Source organism: Lemur catta, chromosome 2, assembly GCF_020740605.2.
Source record: "Lemur catta isolate mLemCat1 chromosome 2, mLemCat1.pri, whole genome shotgun sequence".
Classification (NCBI taxonomy): Eukaryota; Metazoa; Chordata; class Mammalia; order Primates; family Lemuridae; genus Lemur; species Lemur catta.
The window spans coordinates 112042174-112060357 of record NC_059129.1 but is presented as its reverse complement, the minus strand read 5'-3'; the positions used below and the strand labels follow the sequence as shown (position 1 = coordinate 112060357).

At 33.8% G+C, this 18184-nt stretch overlaps 1 protein-coding gene across 5 annotated transcripts in view; it reads right to left on the bottom strand.

The window, feature by feature from the left end:
- The window catches only part of HSF2 (heat shock transcription factor 2), a 32182-nt gene that overhangs the window by 8431 nt on the left and 5567 nt on the right, over positions 1-18184 (bottom strand). For 3 of the 5 annotated variants that reach the window (XM_045544279.1, XM_045544283.1, XM_045544281.1), the window contains exons 2-10: positions 10814-10922; positions 10527-10654; positions 9592-9716; positions 7222-7297; positions 4532-4593; positions 3166-3253; positions 1448-1596; positions 786-1028; positions 40-145 (exon numbers count right to left, since the gene is read on the bottom strand). In XM_045544279.1, coding sequence (XP_045400235.1) covers positions 40-145; positions 786-1028; positions 1448-1596; positions 3166-3253; positions 4532-4593; positions 7222-7297; positions 9592-9716; positions 10527-10654; positions 10814-10922 — 1086 coding nt within the window. The remainder of the gene's footprint in view (positions 1-39; positions 146-785; positions 1029-1447; positions 1597-3165; positions 3254-4531; positions 4594-7221; positions 7298-9591; positions 9717-10526; positions 10655-10813; positions 10923-18184) is intronic. The other 2 variants (XM_045544282.1, XM_045544280.1) reach the window with 1 other exon arrangement.

Below are 18184 nucleotides of genomic sequence, written 5' to 3'. Positions count from 1 at the left end.
TAAATTACCAGTACAGAAAAGATTATCCAAAGTACCTACATCAACCAGGAGATCTGGGTCTATGCTAAACTGTCTTCCTGACAGCATGGCTTGGAAGTCCTCTAAACTGCAATCAATACTGTCAAGATAATCCAACAGCTCAACCCTAACAAAAAAAGGTAAAAAAAAAAAAAAAAAATCAAATGTTAGATTTCCTTGTTTTTATATTTAAAAATCACCATTTCAACCTGGTTAGGTAAAATACTGCTAGCAACTGCTGAATCCTTACCAGTTCTTAATCTCAAACGAGTTTAAGATTTCAGATTCCTGGAAAGGTGGTTAACTGAGAACTCATAGTCTTTACAAACTTACAAAACTTTAGTATTTGCAGAAAAAAGCTTCTGCAACACAGTCTGATTCACCTTTTTCCTCTATACCGTTATAAAATGTTTAAACTCATTACTGATTATTAGTTTTCTTTATGTTACAAAATAAGTCCCTTAATAGAAATTATATTATTCTATATAGTCCTAATACGAAGACAAACACACAAAATCACAAACACCTTATGTATACTCAAAACAAGTATTTCATTAAAGAAATGTGAGGAACTGCCAGGAAAATCCAAAGACTACTCTTGGGATGATTAAATTCCTTTCATTACAGAGATCAACCCTGAACAAAACAGAGAAAGATAGACTACATGGGCTTATCATCTCAAAGGAAGATCACTCAAAGAGTAACAGAATATGTGAAGTGAACACAGAAAGCAAATAATTTTATAAAATATCTAGATGAGCACTCACTTTCCCAAAAGATTGATGTTATCATTCAAAATGGAATCCATCATGGTCACAGGATCTTCTGTGGTCAGACTAGATGAGCCATTTAGCTGGACAGCACTAGACATGAGAGGGTTGGTGCCATCACTGCCTGAACTTAGGGATTCTCTGGCTGGTTCACTCTGCTCTCCACTCTGGATGACAGGTGCATACTCATCTTCATTGTCATCTTCAACTATGACAATATCAGGGTACTGGCTACAGCTACTAGATCAAAGATATGAAAAAGAAGAACCAATTACATTATCAGACAAGTTCAATAAATTCTATCCATTCATTCCCCATGAAAACTCTCTCCCCATACCACATACTGAAAGGCTTAAATTTCCTGAGTAGCTTAATTACAGTACTGATACTTCATAGGATATAAGATTACGAAGCATCAATGAAAACTGTTCAACTCCAAAATAAAAAAGTCAATCAATTCTCATTACTTCTTCATTTGGGGGGAAGAAGAGATGAGGCTTTATCTGGTTGAATAATTTGGCTTAATTATTATATTCAGTTTAATAATCCAAATATGAAACAGATACTAATTTATTAAAGAACAAAGCAGTTTTGAATTTAGCTCTATAATAAGAAAAGTGATCAATATTTTCATAAATTTTATCTCATAAACTCCTTACTTGGAGGGATCAGATATAACATCCTCATTAGTTTCTGGAATAACTGGGATATTTTCTTCATCTGCATTATCATCAGTAACATCATAAATAATGATGTCATCTGAAATCCGCTCTCTTGGCTTTAAACCTTCAGTTCGACTATGGGGAACCTAAAAAAATCAGAAGAAAAATACATCTAAAAATTAAAATCATACTATCAAACAAGTTATCATTTAAAAAGTAACTGGGCACATAATGGTAAGCAAAAGAGATATGCCCTCTGCTTTTATGTGACTTATATACTAATTGGTATTAATTGCACCAATTCACAGAGGTATGAGGTACATTATGTGCAATCTACTTAATTCTTTCTTTTACTGTAAAGGACCCTGAAGATGACATGTCTAAGAATGTTTCTATGGAAAGATTTTCAAATCTGAAGTATTTTTTATACTTAAAGAGTAAAAAAAAAGTCTTAAGACCTCACTAGAAATTTCAAGCATAATTATTGATGGCCACTGTGCTGACAAATTATTTCAGCTCAAGCTACTCTGTTTTTACACAAATTTTCTTACTCATTAACTAGCTTCACCAATAGAAAAGAAGTACTTCAATTATGTCACAGTTAAATGTCAGCCTGGCTTTTTAGCAATGATTTTTTTTTTTATTAATATTAAGGTACAAACATATTCAGGCCACAGTTACATTAATAAAGTAAGTTCAATTCTCTAAAGCAAATTAATCATTACTATAATATAAAAAAAATCTTCAAATTTAAATACAACAACATGGAGGCAAAATACAGAGGCGAAATATTTTAAAATATATAAATCCAGTTAAATTAAAAAATCTTCATCCATTTACATAAGCCTTCAATCCTAAAAACAAAATAGTTTTAGGTATGCTTGATTATTCAGAAACAGTGGTGGCAAGAGGAATCAGATGTGAGGTTAACTGATATACCCAAGAACAAAAATCTTGGTACTTTAATAATAAATCTGAGGCAATATTTACAATTCTAAAATTTGAAAGTAACAATGACAATAAGATAATAAAAAAGGTTTAGTCTCTGGACTGGACTAATTTGCCACTAGATGTAAGTTTGACAAATTATCTGGAGTATGTGACAAAAATGAAGGTAAACAAAAATATTTTGAAATATTTTTTTAAAAAGTTAAAAGCTGTCTAGTCAGTGCACATTTATAATAAAAGCTGGAAATAAAATAACCAATAGAAGAATGCATATTACATTATATTATTACATCATCTTCACTGAAACACATGAACTAAATCTCTATGTTTGACAAATCTCAAAAGCAATACAAAGTAAAAAAAGCCACATTGCAAAATGATATGTACAAAATGGTATCATTTATATGAAGTTTAGATATATACAAAATAATATCAAATACTATTCTTGGATTCACACATACAAAATGGCCACAGGAATAAAAAATATTAATTCAAGATAGTGATTACCTCTAGGTGAGATGAGAGAGGAAGAGAGGGGAGATGAAAGAGGGAGAGAAATGAACTTGGAAATAGGCAACTGGGACAACTATATTCGTAACGATTTATTTCTTAAAATAAGCTGAAGCAAATATTGAAAAAGGACATGATTTAATAAAACTGTGGGATGAGCACTTATATTATTTTTCACTAAACTTTGAATGTATGAAACACTGCCATAATAAAATCTAGTTTGATATAAATGTAAAATGGACTCTAAAGAAAATTACTTTATGATGGTGATTATCAGTTGGTTCTTTGACTATGTGTTGAAACAGATTCTTCTTTTGAGCTCCATTAGTGTTTAGAAGTAGAGGCCTGAAAATGAAGAACATTCACGCAGTTCAGTGAAGCAAACATACAAGGAATTTAAATTGTTTCTACTTACACACACATGCACACACTCTCACTTTAACAATGAATAAAAAATTTCAGTAAGAATAAACAAAGAACTCTTAAAAACAATTATATCTTAGGAATAGAAACCGAGGAACAAGAATATCTAGAACTTTTAGTTCTCCATTCTTCTATACTACTTTTGTTATACTAAATTTAACAAACTAATCTCTCCAGATATACTTCACTGTCTACTGAACTACACAACTCTTTATGAACTGTCTTTACATAGTAAAAAATAAATAGGTAATATCTTCAGAACTAATTAGATGAGATAAGAGTTAAAGCCACAAAGCTCTAATCATAATCAAGCTTTCCCACTATCTTACAGCCTTACCGATGATCTTTTTCTCTTTCCAACTATTCCTTTTGTCCATTATTCTTCTTATATTTTAGCTGTGACAATGGTAGCTACCGACATTTACTGGTATTATAACTCATAGGTGAGATACAGGTTTAAAAGACTATTGAGTGGATTAAATATACAAGAGATCAAATAAAACAACTGTTGATTTTTTTTCAACATATAGCCTCATTTTTTAGAATTTCCTTCACTCAGGCCTCCCAGTGCTACTTTAAATTGCTAATGTGAATGAAAAATGAATTCTTTTTTTTTTTTTTTGAGACAGAGTCTCGCTCTGTTGCCCAGGCTAGAGTGAGTGCCGTGGCATCAGCCTAGCCCACAGCAACCTCAAACTACTGGACTCAAGCGATCCTTCTGCCTCAGCCTCCCAAGTAGCTGGGACTACAGGCATGTGCCACCATGCCCGGCTAATTTTTTCTATATATATTTTTAGCTGTCCATATAATTTCCTTCTATTTTTAGTAGAGACGGGGTCTCGCTCATGCTCAGGCTGGTCTCGAACTCCTGAGCTCAAACAATCCGCCCGCCTTGGCCTTCCAGAGTGCTAGGATTACAGGAGTGAGCCACCGCGCCCGGCCGAAAAATGAATTCTTTATTAACTGTATGTATGTCTATAAAGCGACCACTTAGGGTAGGCTATCCCTTATCTCTCAAAACATCAGCAGGATAAAAGCAGTAGAAAATAGTACTACTCTTGAGATGTAAAGAGTATAATTTAACGAGGACTGTTCTTTTGGGACAACAGGCATACACTACTCAGCAAATACAGGCCATTCATGGTTAAACACTAAAAAGTTGGTATGTATAGGTCAAAATGTTTTATAATAAAAACTTACCTTTTACGTTTTAAACTCACAAGTTGGTTATTCTGAACCAATGTAACAATAAACTGGACAATCTGAAAGGAAAATAAAATAAAAATTCTTCCTATACGACTCTCAATTCTTTATAAAACTAATTCTTTTAAAAACTAATTCAGATGATATACATCCTCTATTCTAAGTCACATATTTTTCACATATTAACATTTGAATTTGGATGCATCTTACAACTGATGTCTAAAGAAACATACCAGCGCTTCCAGGAGTTATTTTTTTGGTAATAAGCACAAAACTTGCCTGGATATAGATTCCAACTTTTTACTTCAAATACTTCCAAGAAGATTACATTACAATGCAAAAGAGAAAACTTGTGTTCAATAGGTGACATTTTTCTTATACAAGGTAATATAATCAGAGGCAAAACAAACTGCCAATCATCTCAGAATAGATCATAAATTTTCAAGTTAAAAAAAAGTTTACTGGCTGATTCTATGAAGATTAATGATGAGGCGTATCTGTCAAAGCTTCCCCCTGACAATCAAGAGAAATTGATTTAATCTTCAGCATCTGGTTAAATTTTGAGGGAAAACTATTAGTTAAACAGATCAAGACATACAAACAAGCCTTCATATTTTATTGCGTGTTTCTGAAAGTATGGTCTATGGACTAGCAGCATTGGTCTAGGAACTTGTTAGACATGTAAATTCTAGGCCTACTGCATAATTGTTGAATGTGAAATACAGAGCATAGGGCCCAGCAATATGTCTAGCAAGCTCTCCAGTGTGGCTGGATACTGATGTGAGTGAGAACCACTGGCTTAAGGTATGCCTTGAAATTGTATTGTCAACTTCCTGAAGGCGCTAAAAAATTGAGGATCAAAGAGGTATCGTATAGCTATCAGAGGTATCGTATAGCTCTAACATTGTGCATTCCCTCTCCACCAAAAAAGGCTACTTTACAATCAATATCTGTTCAATGGACAAAAATAGATATTTTAACTTAAGAGTTAGAAAACATTAGAGTCTTTGAAAAGATGGTTAGTCCCTAAAATGCCTATTCAGAAGAAAATACTGACAGCTAGTGAAAAGACAACATTTAAGCTTAAAGATACCTGTGAACCAATTCAATTTAAATGCTTTTTATTTATAAATTTACGGAAAGATTCTAAAAATATCAGTGGTTGAATTTATAACAACATAAATCATTGACTAAAATTATCCTGAGATCTATTCTACATCTAAGTTCTCTTTTGACATCTCTCCATCATGTTGCACAGAGTTTTTCTCTAAAGATGAGGCATCTAACATTTACAGCATCTAATTTCTGTACCTGACGAATCCTTTAACTGGTACCTCACACATACTATTCTCAATTAATCCATGGCCAAAGAGTAAATGGCAGGGTTAGTACCCAATTCCAGAAGCAGAGTAAAAATTATTGGTTGTTATCATGTATTATGTAAGCTCCACTCACCAAAACACATAGATTCAAACCCAAATTTCAGCAGACAGAATGTTAGTGTTCATTCATGAAAAATTAAGACATAATATAAATATTTTACCAACCATCCTTGCTTTTAGAAAAAAAAAAATCTACAGATTATGGAGCATTGAAGCTGATCATTAACTAAAACATTGTTTCCAAAAAACAACAACAGATTTTTCTCCATAAAGTACAAGTTAAGGTACATCTATTGTTTTAAATTAGATATTTTTAACAGGGCTGTGTATGAGAGTCACCTATAGACATTTTAAAAACGTATGTACTCAGACTAAACACTTAGAATTGAACTCTACTACACTCAACCTTCACTTGCATACTGATTTTTTAAAAAATGGTATATTTATTTTTACTACAGTCCAAAGGCTGCTACTGCTATTCATCTCTGCTCTAAGCCTGCTCTACCAGACCCAGATCCTGTCAGTCATAACCCTATTTTTAGCTCAAGGGCTTTCTGAGCAGGAACAAGTTGAAACTACCCTCCCCCTCAAAAAACCTGTTGCTTAAACTCAGAGTCCAGTTTCCTCATAAGCAAAAAATAGCAGTCTTAATTACTTTTGTTTCACCTCGCATTAAGAAATGAAAGTTGATATCCGAAGATTAAATCACAAGGACACAATGAAACAGAGGGATTCCAATTCCCCCATTAAATATTCAACTCATACTAAAATATAGGGCCATTTTACAACACTGTATTAACTGCTTTTCTACATACACTATTAATGGCATACATTGATAAACCATTTCTTGAACTATAATATGGTCAACTGATTTGAAAATAACAGTCGTTTATCTTCTGAGATTTTTAACTAAGCCTTTAATAGTTAAAAAAAAAAAATAACCAAAACATAGCAAGGCTGTCTTAATATTAATTTAAAAAGTCAAGAAATTGGTAGTGTATTAATGGAGCTCCCAACAATAAAATATCTCAAAATTGTTGTATTAGGCAAAAGATCATTTACTAAAAACTACTCAGACATTATCTGGGAGTTTAGAATGACCATCTTTGGCTAATGAGAAATGCTTTTATTAAAAAGAATATGTAACACTTAGCTTAACTTGATTTCTTTGTTTTACTTCTACTTGTGTACTCAATATATAAGAAACTAAGATCAATCACTGACTACCCAATAGAGACTTTTTTGAGTCACAAACAGTACCCATTAAACAAATGTCATATGGTTCTGGGAAAAAGAGCTTCTTACCTTTCGAATAACTTGCTGCTGTTGTGCGTGCTTTGCTCGTAATTCTGACACTTCCTTCCAAAGGGACTCATTTTCACTATGATATAATTAAATAACAAAACAAAATTAGAAAACAAGGCCTCAGTATCTTTAATTAAGAATACTAGAGAACTTAATTATACTTATTTTTACTACATATTTTTATGAGACTAGGAAAACTATGAATTACATAGGAATGTAATTATACAGGTATAACTATCTTGATACAACTCCAGAATCATCCCTTCTTAATTGTAGTAGCAGCTGCTCATGGCAATATAGACACAAAAACTTAAGAAATATACCTACATCATTATAGTAGTTGGCAATTTACTCCTTTTGACAATCTGGCTCATAACTCTTTATTTAAAAAATAAGCTAACATTTCAACTGTGGCTATACCAAGTAAATTCAGGCCTTGTGAATCACCTCAGAAACAAAAAGAAGTGACATTTACCTAGCATTTACTATGCTGTAGGTACTATGCTAAGCATTTTATGTGTGTTACTTATTTAAAACTTCTCTAAAAACCACCAAGAAAGGAATCGTTATCTTTATTTTATAGATGAGGACACTAAGGTAAATTAGTGAATTCAGAGAATTTAGGGGACTTGCCACAGATCATACAAACAATTTGGTGTTAAAGTCAAACTAAAGTTTCAGACATTAAAACTATCTTAGGATCTGTCTCAAACAAAAGGATATGCAAACCACTAAAATGTTTTATTTTTGAAAACCATATGTAAGAATATGATAAACCAATAACTTGCTCAATTTTAATAGTTTTTTTCCTTCATTCACCATTTTTTATTGAAACTGCACTGTGTTATTAAATGTTAGCAGCACTGATAATGCTGAGAAGGCATGACAGATAATCTACCCATTAAATGCTTTAATTCTTGATCTTCTGTTAATCTCCACAAAAGCCACCTTCCTTAATCCAAACCACTACAAAAGAGACTATTAATTTCCATATAAAGGTATTGAAAAAAAGATTTTCTTTAATATTTACTGAATATCACATTTTTTCTGACTCAAATTTAAAGATGCTAATATCTGCCTACTGAAGATAAGTAGAAAATGGCTACTTCTAAGGCTGAAAAGATGATTTGGGAATCCTTTTCTTAAGGGCTAAACATGAGATCTAAAAAATTGGGTCAAAGGGCAGCTAGTAAACACAAGATACAAGGTAGAGTAAACAGCGTAAGTGGTTAAATAGGCAAAATGGGAAAGACTAAGGCTTACAATACTTATAAGGCTCAAGGCTTATTCAAAAACAAAAAAAAAATCAAAGTCCAAAGTTCCTCTTTTAATGAAGATATCTGCAGTGAGAATAACTAAACTAATATTCCACATTTGAAATGGGAAAGAGGGTACATAAAATAGCTACTCTCAAGCCCTTGGCACCTATTAGGATAAGTGAAAATCCCAGCTACTTACTAACAAGAGTAATACACATCTACTCTATAAACAAGTTATTACTGTGACAAGTTAGGATAATGACACCAAGAAATGTAGTAAATAAAGCAGCTATCTTTCTTTAGATAAAAGTTTTGAATAACACATTCCCAAATATATGTGGAAGTAAGTATCAAGTAGGGCAACTCTTTTGTGTCCTTTTTTTCCTGTTTTTTGTGTCCTACTTTTTCCTAAGAGGTAAGCCACATAGAGAAATCTTAAGAAACAGCCATAAAAGAAAGGATGGGTAACATGTAGGATTTTTAAGACAAGTGTGCCCTCAGTTGTCCGTGAACACCATATGAAAGCTAATCTAAGTAGAATCATATTTTCTACACCAACTTAAAGATCTACTGTTTCATCAGTAAGACACACATAAAATTGTTCTGATGTGCTTAGGTTCAGATATTCTTCTAATTACCATAATTAAAACATAATATTGGCCGGGCGTGGTGGCTCACGCCCATAATCCTAGCACTCTGGGAGGCAGAGGCGAGAGGATCACTTGAGGTAAGGAGTTCCAGACCAGCCTCAGCAAGAGTGAGACCCCATTTCTACTAAATATAGAAAGAAATTAGCTGAGCAACTAAAAATAGAAAAAATTAGCTGGGTGTGGTGATGCATGCTTATAGTCCTAGCTACTCGGGAGGCTGAGGCAGGAGGCTGAGGCAAGAGGATAGCTTTGAGCCCAGGAAAAAAAAAAACCAAAAACATAATATTAGGGTAATGTCTCTGGCCACAAAAGGAACCAATACTTGCAGAAAAATGACCTTTGATCTTGGCTTAAACAAACTGATCTAAGTATTTAAAGCACCAGACAACCTCCAACCCCCAACAAACATACACACACACACACACCCCAAATTAGAATTATATTTGGAAATAATACTTTACCTTTTTAATTCAGAAAGCCTGGACTCAATAGTTTCTTGTTTTATTTGAACCTTCTGGGCACTACTGATAATTTTTGTTAAATCTTCCTGACGAATTTTATTTTCTTCTGGTTTTGAAGATGAAACCTTTCAAAAAGTAAATTTAGAAAATCAAACAAATACTAAACACTAGTGATTGTAATTCAAAGCTTCCCTATGATAAGAGGTTTTTGTAGCCTGTTTAGGAATTGAGATCTGGTTCCAAAAGCCGAGGATAAAATTCTAGAGAAAGAATAAACTTCATAGCTAAATGGGAGAGGAAATATGGAATAATCAGCTTATTTTTTAAGTTTCCACAAGGAGGACAATCTTAGGATCTTTCTGTCCCCCTTCTGCCAAATTCCTTGTAATTTCCAAGCTTGTTACCACATTTCACGTTTTTTGCAGTAATAGCTGCATGGTAGGCTGTCTTCTTTCATAGTCCACCCCTTTTATGAATTTAGTAAAATATTTTAGCAAAAGAAATGCATTCAAAAATGTATTACCAAATACCTACTACGTGCAAGAGAGTTACTGGGGGCACTGGATACAAAACACTGAACTACAGAAAAAGCCCTCCAGGGAGCTGGTATACTAGTGGGAGCTAACTTTTTTTTTACCTAACTTAGGAGTCACCCATCCCATTATAATGAATGACTCCTCACCTTTAATTAGAAGATAAACATTTTCCTTCCTCTAGAAAGTGTCTGAAGACTGAGCCCTCAGTAAAGTTGGGGACGGGGGAAGAATACAGGAAAATAATTAATTAAAGCTTTACTGGTCTAATTCATCTTAAAAAGGAATACCTGTGTACTTCTGAACAGTCTTAATTTCAGCAGCTAAAATATAATCTTTGCCAAGCATACTCCATGTCCATACTCTAACATGAGATGTTAGTTCACATTAACAGTAACTCACCTTCCTTTTAATGTTCTCCAACAAGTCATCCTGGCCTTGTTTGAAGTAAGGATGCTGAAATTCAACAGGACCATCTCTTTCCTGTTTTACAATTCCAGAGTCAATATGTACTACTTTGCGAAAACCATCTGAAAAAGATTCAAAATTCAAATGACTAAAATAGGCAAGAGTGAAAAATTAGTGGTGCTTGTATGGAATATATTTTCCTTTATCAACCTAATGAGAAAAAAATGGTTTAATTGGTGATTGATAACAGCACTCCAAAAAAAACTGCTGTCCATACTCACACATATTCAGTTGCCTCACAAAGCTTGCCATGTTATTGTGCTTGAAATATTTGGGAAGAATTTCTTTTGCAAATCTTTGCTCATCCAAGACTAAAAAACTTTGGCCATTCTGAAAAAAAAAAAAACAGAAAAGATCAACTATTTAAAATTATCTGAAACATCATGGTGAGGGTGAGAGAGACAGAGACAGAGAGAGAGAGATACTCAAAAATTCTCTTGGGTAATTCTTTCATGATACCTTCAGACAAACATTCCATTCTTGATAGTGGTAAGAAGAAACAAATTGCACTTAAGTGCCAAACTGCAATTAAAAGCTTTTTGATGTCAACCTCAAAAGTTTAGGAATGTATCTCAAACCAAAAGCCACATCATATTCTATAACGAAATATTAGGAGAATTTCTATTAATGCAGAAATGAGAAAAAAAATACAGTATATAGCCAGCATAATCATTTAACATTGTTTTAAAGCTAATGTAATTAGACAAAAAAAGACAAATTTTGAGAGGAAGTAGCACTTATAATTAGTTGCAGTAGACATAATTATATCCTTGTGCAATAAGTTGAAAAACTGTAAGAATTCAGTAAGATATATGATTATTAAATTAATATTAAAAGCCACTAGTGTTTTTCTACACAAAAAAATAAACAACTGGAAACTTACTACAAAAATACAGTAGCCAAGACAGCACGGTACTGGCATAAAGACAGACATACAGATCAATGGAATAAAATAGAGAGCCCAGAAATAAACCCTGCCAAAGGATTTTTGACAAGAGTGTCAAGACTATTCAATGGGGAAATGACAATCTTTTCAACAAACGGTGTGGGGAAAACTAAATATCCACATGCAAAAGATAAGTTGGACCATTACCTGACATCATACACAAAAACTAACTTAAAATGGATCAAAGACCTAAACATAAGAGCTAAAACTATACAAATGTTAGAGGAAGAGCTTCATGACCTTGGATTTGACAATGATTTCATGGCTATAACACCAAAAGTATAAGCAACAAAAGCAAAAATAGACAAACAGCACTCAAAAATCTAAGAACTTTTGTGCAAAGAACACTATTAACAGAGTGAAAAGGAAACCCTAAGAATGGGAGAAAAGATATGTGAATCATATATCTGATAACGGGTTAATATTCAAAATATATATAAAACTCCTATAATTCAAAAACAACCAACCTGATAAAAAAATTAGGCAAGGACTTGAGTAGACATTTCTCCAAAGAAAATATACAAATGACCAATAAGCACATGAAGATATGGTCAATATTATTATTCATTAGGAAAATGAAAATAAAAACCACAATGAGATACCACTTCACATCCATTAGTTTGTTTATCATCAAAAATCCATAAAACAGTGTTGCAAGGATGTGGAGAAACTGGAACCTTTGTTCATTACTGGTAAGAATATAAAATGACATGGCTGCTGTGGAAAACAGTATGGTGGTTCTTCAAAAAATTAAACATAGAATTACCAAATAATCCAGCAATTCTAGTTCTGGATATGTACTCAAAACAACCGAAAGCAGGGATTTGACCAGGTATTTCTACCCCATGTTCACAGTAGCACTATATTCACAATAGTCAAAAGGTGGAAGAAACCTAAGTGTCTATCGACACATGGTAATATGTATGGATAAACAAAACGTGGTGTATATATATATACACACAATGCAATATTATTCTACCTTAAGAAAAAAAAGAAAATTCTGCCACAAGCTACAACATGGATGAACCTTGAAGATATTACGCTAAGTGAAATAAGCCAGTCACAAAAGGATAATACTGTATAATTTATATGAGGTATCTAGAAGAGCCAACTTCATAGAGATAGAAAGTAGAATGGTGGTTGCTGGGGGTTAGAGGAGAGGTGTTCGAAGTTATTGTCTTATGGGTACAAAGTTTCAGTTTGGAAAGATGAAAAACATTCTGGCATGGATGGTGGTAATGGCTGCATAAAAACTATTAAGTAAATGCACTTAATGCTGCTAAACAGTACATTTAAAAATGGCTATAATGATTAATGTTATGTTATGTATCTTTTACCACAATTTAGAAAAACAATTTGAAATTAAAATGGAATAAAAGATCCCAAGAATAACAGAAAAATGTTAAGTACCTAAATAACAGAAAAACATTAAGTATCTAAAAATAAATTTTTAAAAATATACAGGATCTTTAAGAAAATATTAAAGCTACAGAGGTATATAAGGAAGACAAATGCAGTACTGTAAAACTGTCAATTCTCCCCAAATTAACCAATGTATTACATTCTCTCAATTAAAAAACATTTTTGGAATAGAGATGGAGATGCTATCATTTGTAAAAATACTTCATTTGTAAAAATACTTACATAACAGGCAAGAAAATATTGAAAACAGTGGTGAAGAGAGTGTTAACCCTACTCTACACAGATGATAAAATTCTTTCTCTCTTTCTTCCTTTTTTTTTTTTTTTAAGACAGAGTCTCATTCTACAGTCCCAGATAAAGTGCAGTGGCACAATCATAACTCACTGTAGCCTTGAACTCCTGGGCTCAAGAGAGCTCTGCCTCAGCTTCCTGAAAAAGTGGGCTACACGGGTGCACCACCACACCTGGCTAATTTTTTTTTAATTTTTTTGTAGAAATGGGGTCTTGCTATGTTGCCCAGGCTGGTCTCAAACTCCTGGCTTCAAGTGATCTTCCCACCTCAGCCTCCCAAAGTGCTGCAATTACAGGCATGAACCACTGCGCCTGGCCCAGATAAAATTATAGTGTTTACAAGAGTTTGGTACTGAAGAAAGAATAATTAAAGAGACGAATGGACAAACTAGTGAGGACAGAAGCAGCAGCAAATCTACTTGAGAATTTAGCAGGTAATAAGTAAAGACAGCATTCAAATGGGGGGGAGATCAGAATGGAGAAAGATTATTTAAAAAACTTTCCATTCGGGAGGAAAAAAACAAAAGCTCAATGTTATCTCACTCTTTACAACCAAGCTTTTGGAAACATGACATACTAAACCTGGAAGACATACAGATAAAAATAAATTTATCCACGGAAACTGCTAGCTTCCTACCCTATCTCCATTCTCTTCTACTTTCTTACTTACTAATAGAAACACAATCTTGTTTGATGAAAAACTCAATGTAAAATTTAGAAAAGGCCTAGTCTTATTCATAATTGAAGAAATATACAGCAAAACAAATAATAATTTTCCCTTATTAGACTGGCAAAACTTAAAATGTCTGATAACAACCAGTACTTTCAAAATTAAAAATGCATGCATTTTTCTCTACCTTAACTTTCCCTTTTACACTTTATTTCCCTCTCAACCTACCCATTTGTCTTTTCCTTAAATGCAAAATTTAACAATTTTTAAATCCTCCTTCTCCAATTCATTCACTTAACTCTCACTAAAAACTGGTTTTGGTTTCCCTCACTACTGAAATCGGCTTTCTAAAACGTCAAATGACAAAATCAATACCCTCTTTTTAGTCTTTATCTTCCTACACCTCTCCATGGCATTTCATTTGGTACTAACAATCCCCTCCTTCAATGTTCTACTCTCTGGGCTTCGATGCTATAGGCTATTGGGTCTCTTACCTCTCATACTTACTTTCTATTTTCTTCCACCTATCAAATAAGAGGTAGGTGTGTTTCTTAGGTTTCTATCCTTGATCATGGTGCCATTTATATTCTTTCCTTAGACAATCTCATCCACACCAGTGTATCTTGTTATTGACTTTATTTTCTTTATTTTCTATGATGATTATAACATCTATACTTCTGCCCCTAACCATCTCAAATTTCACTTGAATTTACACTTGTTAACACTTTGACACGGTGTTCTTTAACTTAGTATGTTCTCAACCCATTTCTTTATTTCAAATCCATTACCCACTCCACCAAAGTCAACCTTTTCGTGTATCCTCCATTCCAGCGAGACCCTTCCCCACTGAGTTTGATGTCAACAAAGAGATAAGTTAAAAACTCTCAATTCTAACAGCCAGTAACTTAAGGGTGAAACATTAAAAACTTTCCCTTTAAAATCAAGAACAACGGAAGAATCCCATGATCACTGCTACTATTCACCATCCTGAGGTCTTAGTCACTGCAAAGAAAGAAAAATTGAATGCACAGGTTCTGAAAGGAAGAAGAAAACTGTCATTCACAGATACTATGGGTGTACACTCAGAGAACTCAAATCAGTGAAATGACCTGCTCATTTGTTTATTATTAATATACAAAATTATTTATATTTCTAATTACCAACAACAGCTAGAAATGTATTATTAAATAAAGGATACCACTTACAACTTCTATAAGATACCTTGGAAGAAATCTAACAAAGTTGTGCAAGATCTAATAACAAAAAATTATAAAATTTTATTACACAAAATGAATTTAGAAATATGCCTTGTTCATGTCAATATTCAATATCATAGAGATATCTATTTTCCCTAATTTGATTTATAGTTTCAATGCAATTCCAATAAAAATCCAACAAGCTTTTATTTTTCTAAATGGAACTTTATTTTAGATCAACCATAGTCAAGACACTTCTGACGAATGGGTTGCCCTACCAAAAGACTTTTTTTAAAGCTACAGTAATTAAGAGAGTACAATATAGGCACAGGATAAATTGTCCAATTAAACAGAATAGAGAATCCAGAAACAAAACCATAATATCTATTATGGGCTGAATGTTTGTGTTCCCCCAAAATTCACATGTTGAAGCCCTCATCCCCAATATGATAGTATTTGGAGGTAGGGACTTTAGGAGGTAATTAGGTTTAGAAGAGGTCATTAACGTGGGGCCCCCATGATAGGTTTAAATGTCCTTATAATAAGAGAAAGAGAGACCAGAACTCTCTTTCTGTCTACCTGCCACATGAGAACACAGGGAGAAGGTGGACCTACAAATCAGGGAGATCCCTAACTAAGGAACTGAACTGGCCAGTATCTTCATCTTGGCTTTCTCAATCTCTAGAACTGTAAGAAATAAATTCCTGTTGTCTGTATTTTGTTATGACAGCCCAAGTGACTACGACAATATCTATGTGTAATTGTGACATAAGAAGTGGCAATATAGATCATTGGGAAAAAGAGGAACTATTCAATAAAGGTACTAGACAACTAAATATTATGTGGAAAATAGTAAAATGGGATCCTTCAAACCACATGCAAAAATCAACTCTATATGGATTCAAGACTTATGTATGAAATGCAAACCTTTAAAAATTTCGGAAGATGGAAAAGTATGTTTCTCTCCTTAGGGGAAAACAATCTGAAGAAACCAAAAACATGAACCACAAGACTGACTGATATATTTAATTATATTAAAATTAAGAACTTCCCATCAAAAAAAGGTAAAAGGATAAGCCACAAACTGGGAGAAGATATATGCAACACATATACTCAGAAAAATGGATATACAGAATATTTAAGGAATTCCTAAAAATAATCAAAGACCAATAGAAAAAAAGGGCAAAACAAACATTTCACAAAAAAGGAAACACAAATGGCCAAAAAACATGACAAGGTTTTAGAACTCAATAGTCAGGAAAATATAAATTAAAACCTTATTAAGATAACACTTTACATCCACTAGACTGGTAAAAATTAAGATGAATAATAATATCCAGTTTTGAAGAAGAGGTAGATTAAAAGAAAATCTCATACATGGCTAACAGGAGTATAAGCTAATTTGATCTCTTTGGAAAACAATTTGCACTATCTTAAGGTTAAACATTTCATACCCTGTTTTCCAGCAATTCATGTGGATATATAGACCCTAGAGAAACTGCTTATATACACCAGGAGAGGTATATAAGAATATTCATAACAGCACATGATACAGTTGATCATCTCTTTCTTGAACTATTTTAATTTCTGTGACCTCACGCCCTTGATTTTCCTTCTTTCTCGTTGTTCCTTCTCGGTCTCCTTTGCTGGCTTTTCCTTATCTTCATCCCTCTAAAAGTTGGAATACTTCATCTTTCAGTTCCTTCTATCTTCATGCATCTTTCCAGATGATTTCATTCAGTCCTATGGCTTTACCAGGCACAAGCTCCAAACTCCACCCTGAATGCCAAAGTCCCATAGTCAACAACCTATTCAACATTTCCACTTGGACATATTGGAGTGTGGAAGTCAGTCAGCTATTTAGAAATATTCCTACTCTTCCTAGCACTGCACTTTCCCACCCCTTTTGAAATTAGGTGTGGCCATATGAAATAAGCATGGCCGATCAAATCTAAGCAAAATGAAACAATTTCCAAATGACACTAGAGATCCATTTTACTCTCAAAGTTATTACAACCAAACAGAATCCCCAACCTACATTTCTCTTATCCTCCCCCATCTCACAAATGGATTCATCCTGTTGCTCAGGCTAAATCTATAAGTCACTCTTAATTCTTTCATGTCCCTCCTCTAACTACAGCCAATTCATCGGCAAGTCCTACAGTCTTACCTTCAAAGTAGATATCAAAGCTATTTCTCACCACCAAAGCTGACTACTTCTCACCACCTCTTCTGCGACTATCCTAGTCTCAGCCACCACTATTTTCAATACCATACTGGAAAACTGTGTTGGTCTTCTAATTGGTCCCTTCATTTTCAATCTCTATATCAGTCCTAAAGTCTGCTATATCATTTGTTCCTGCCTACCTCTCTGCCTTCACTCTCCTGTTCTCTAAAGATATTCCAATCACATGGGCCTTCTTGTTTCCTTGAACATGCCATATTCAAGGCCTTTACATCTACCATTCCCCTTTGTCTGGCCCACTTTTTCTAATCATTCAGGTCTCTGCTCAAACATCACCTCCTCAGAGAGGCTTTTCTCATCACCCTACCTAAAATACCCACAAAACCAGTCAATTTACATGACAGTTATCACTTTATTGTTCCAAATTCATTCTTCATTGTCTACTGTACAAACATGGAGTTAGGTCCCTTAAATACCTTCTTCTAGCTGCCATGATGTTAAGCTGTGTAAGTAGGGAATACTAGAGAGATATTACAAGAGGAATATCCTGGCTATGCCCCCTTAGCAGGGTCCTGCAGTGTAAGCAGGTTCCCTAGCACCTAGCTCTTGCAGTGCTGACAAGAATGGTGGTCAGGAGCACTGAAAGGCCAGCAGCTTTCCCTGGCACTTCCTCTCCTTTGGGAGGTCTCAAAACAAAGCATCTCTAGCAAGACATCTCACCATGAACAGCTTTCTAGGGTACTCTAGAGCAGATGCTGACAAGCTTTTTCTTAATGGGTCAGACAGTTAATAATTTAGGCTTGCAGATCATAACATTTTAACTCTACTTTTGTAGTGAAAAAGCAGCCATAGATGATATGTTAAGTAGTCTGGGCACTGCTG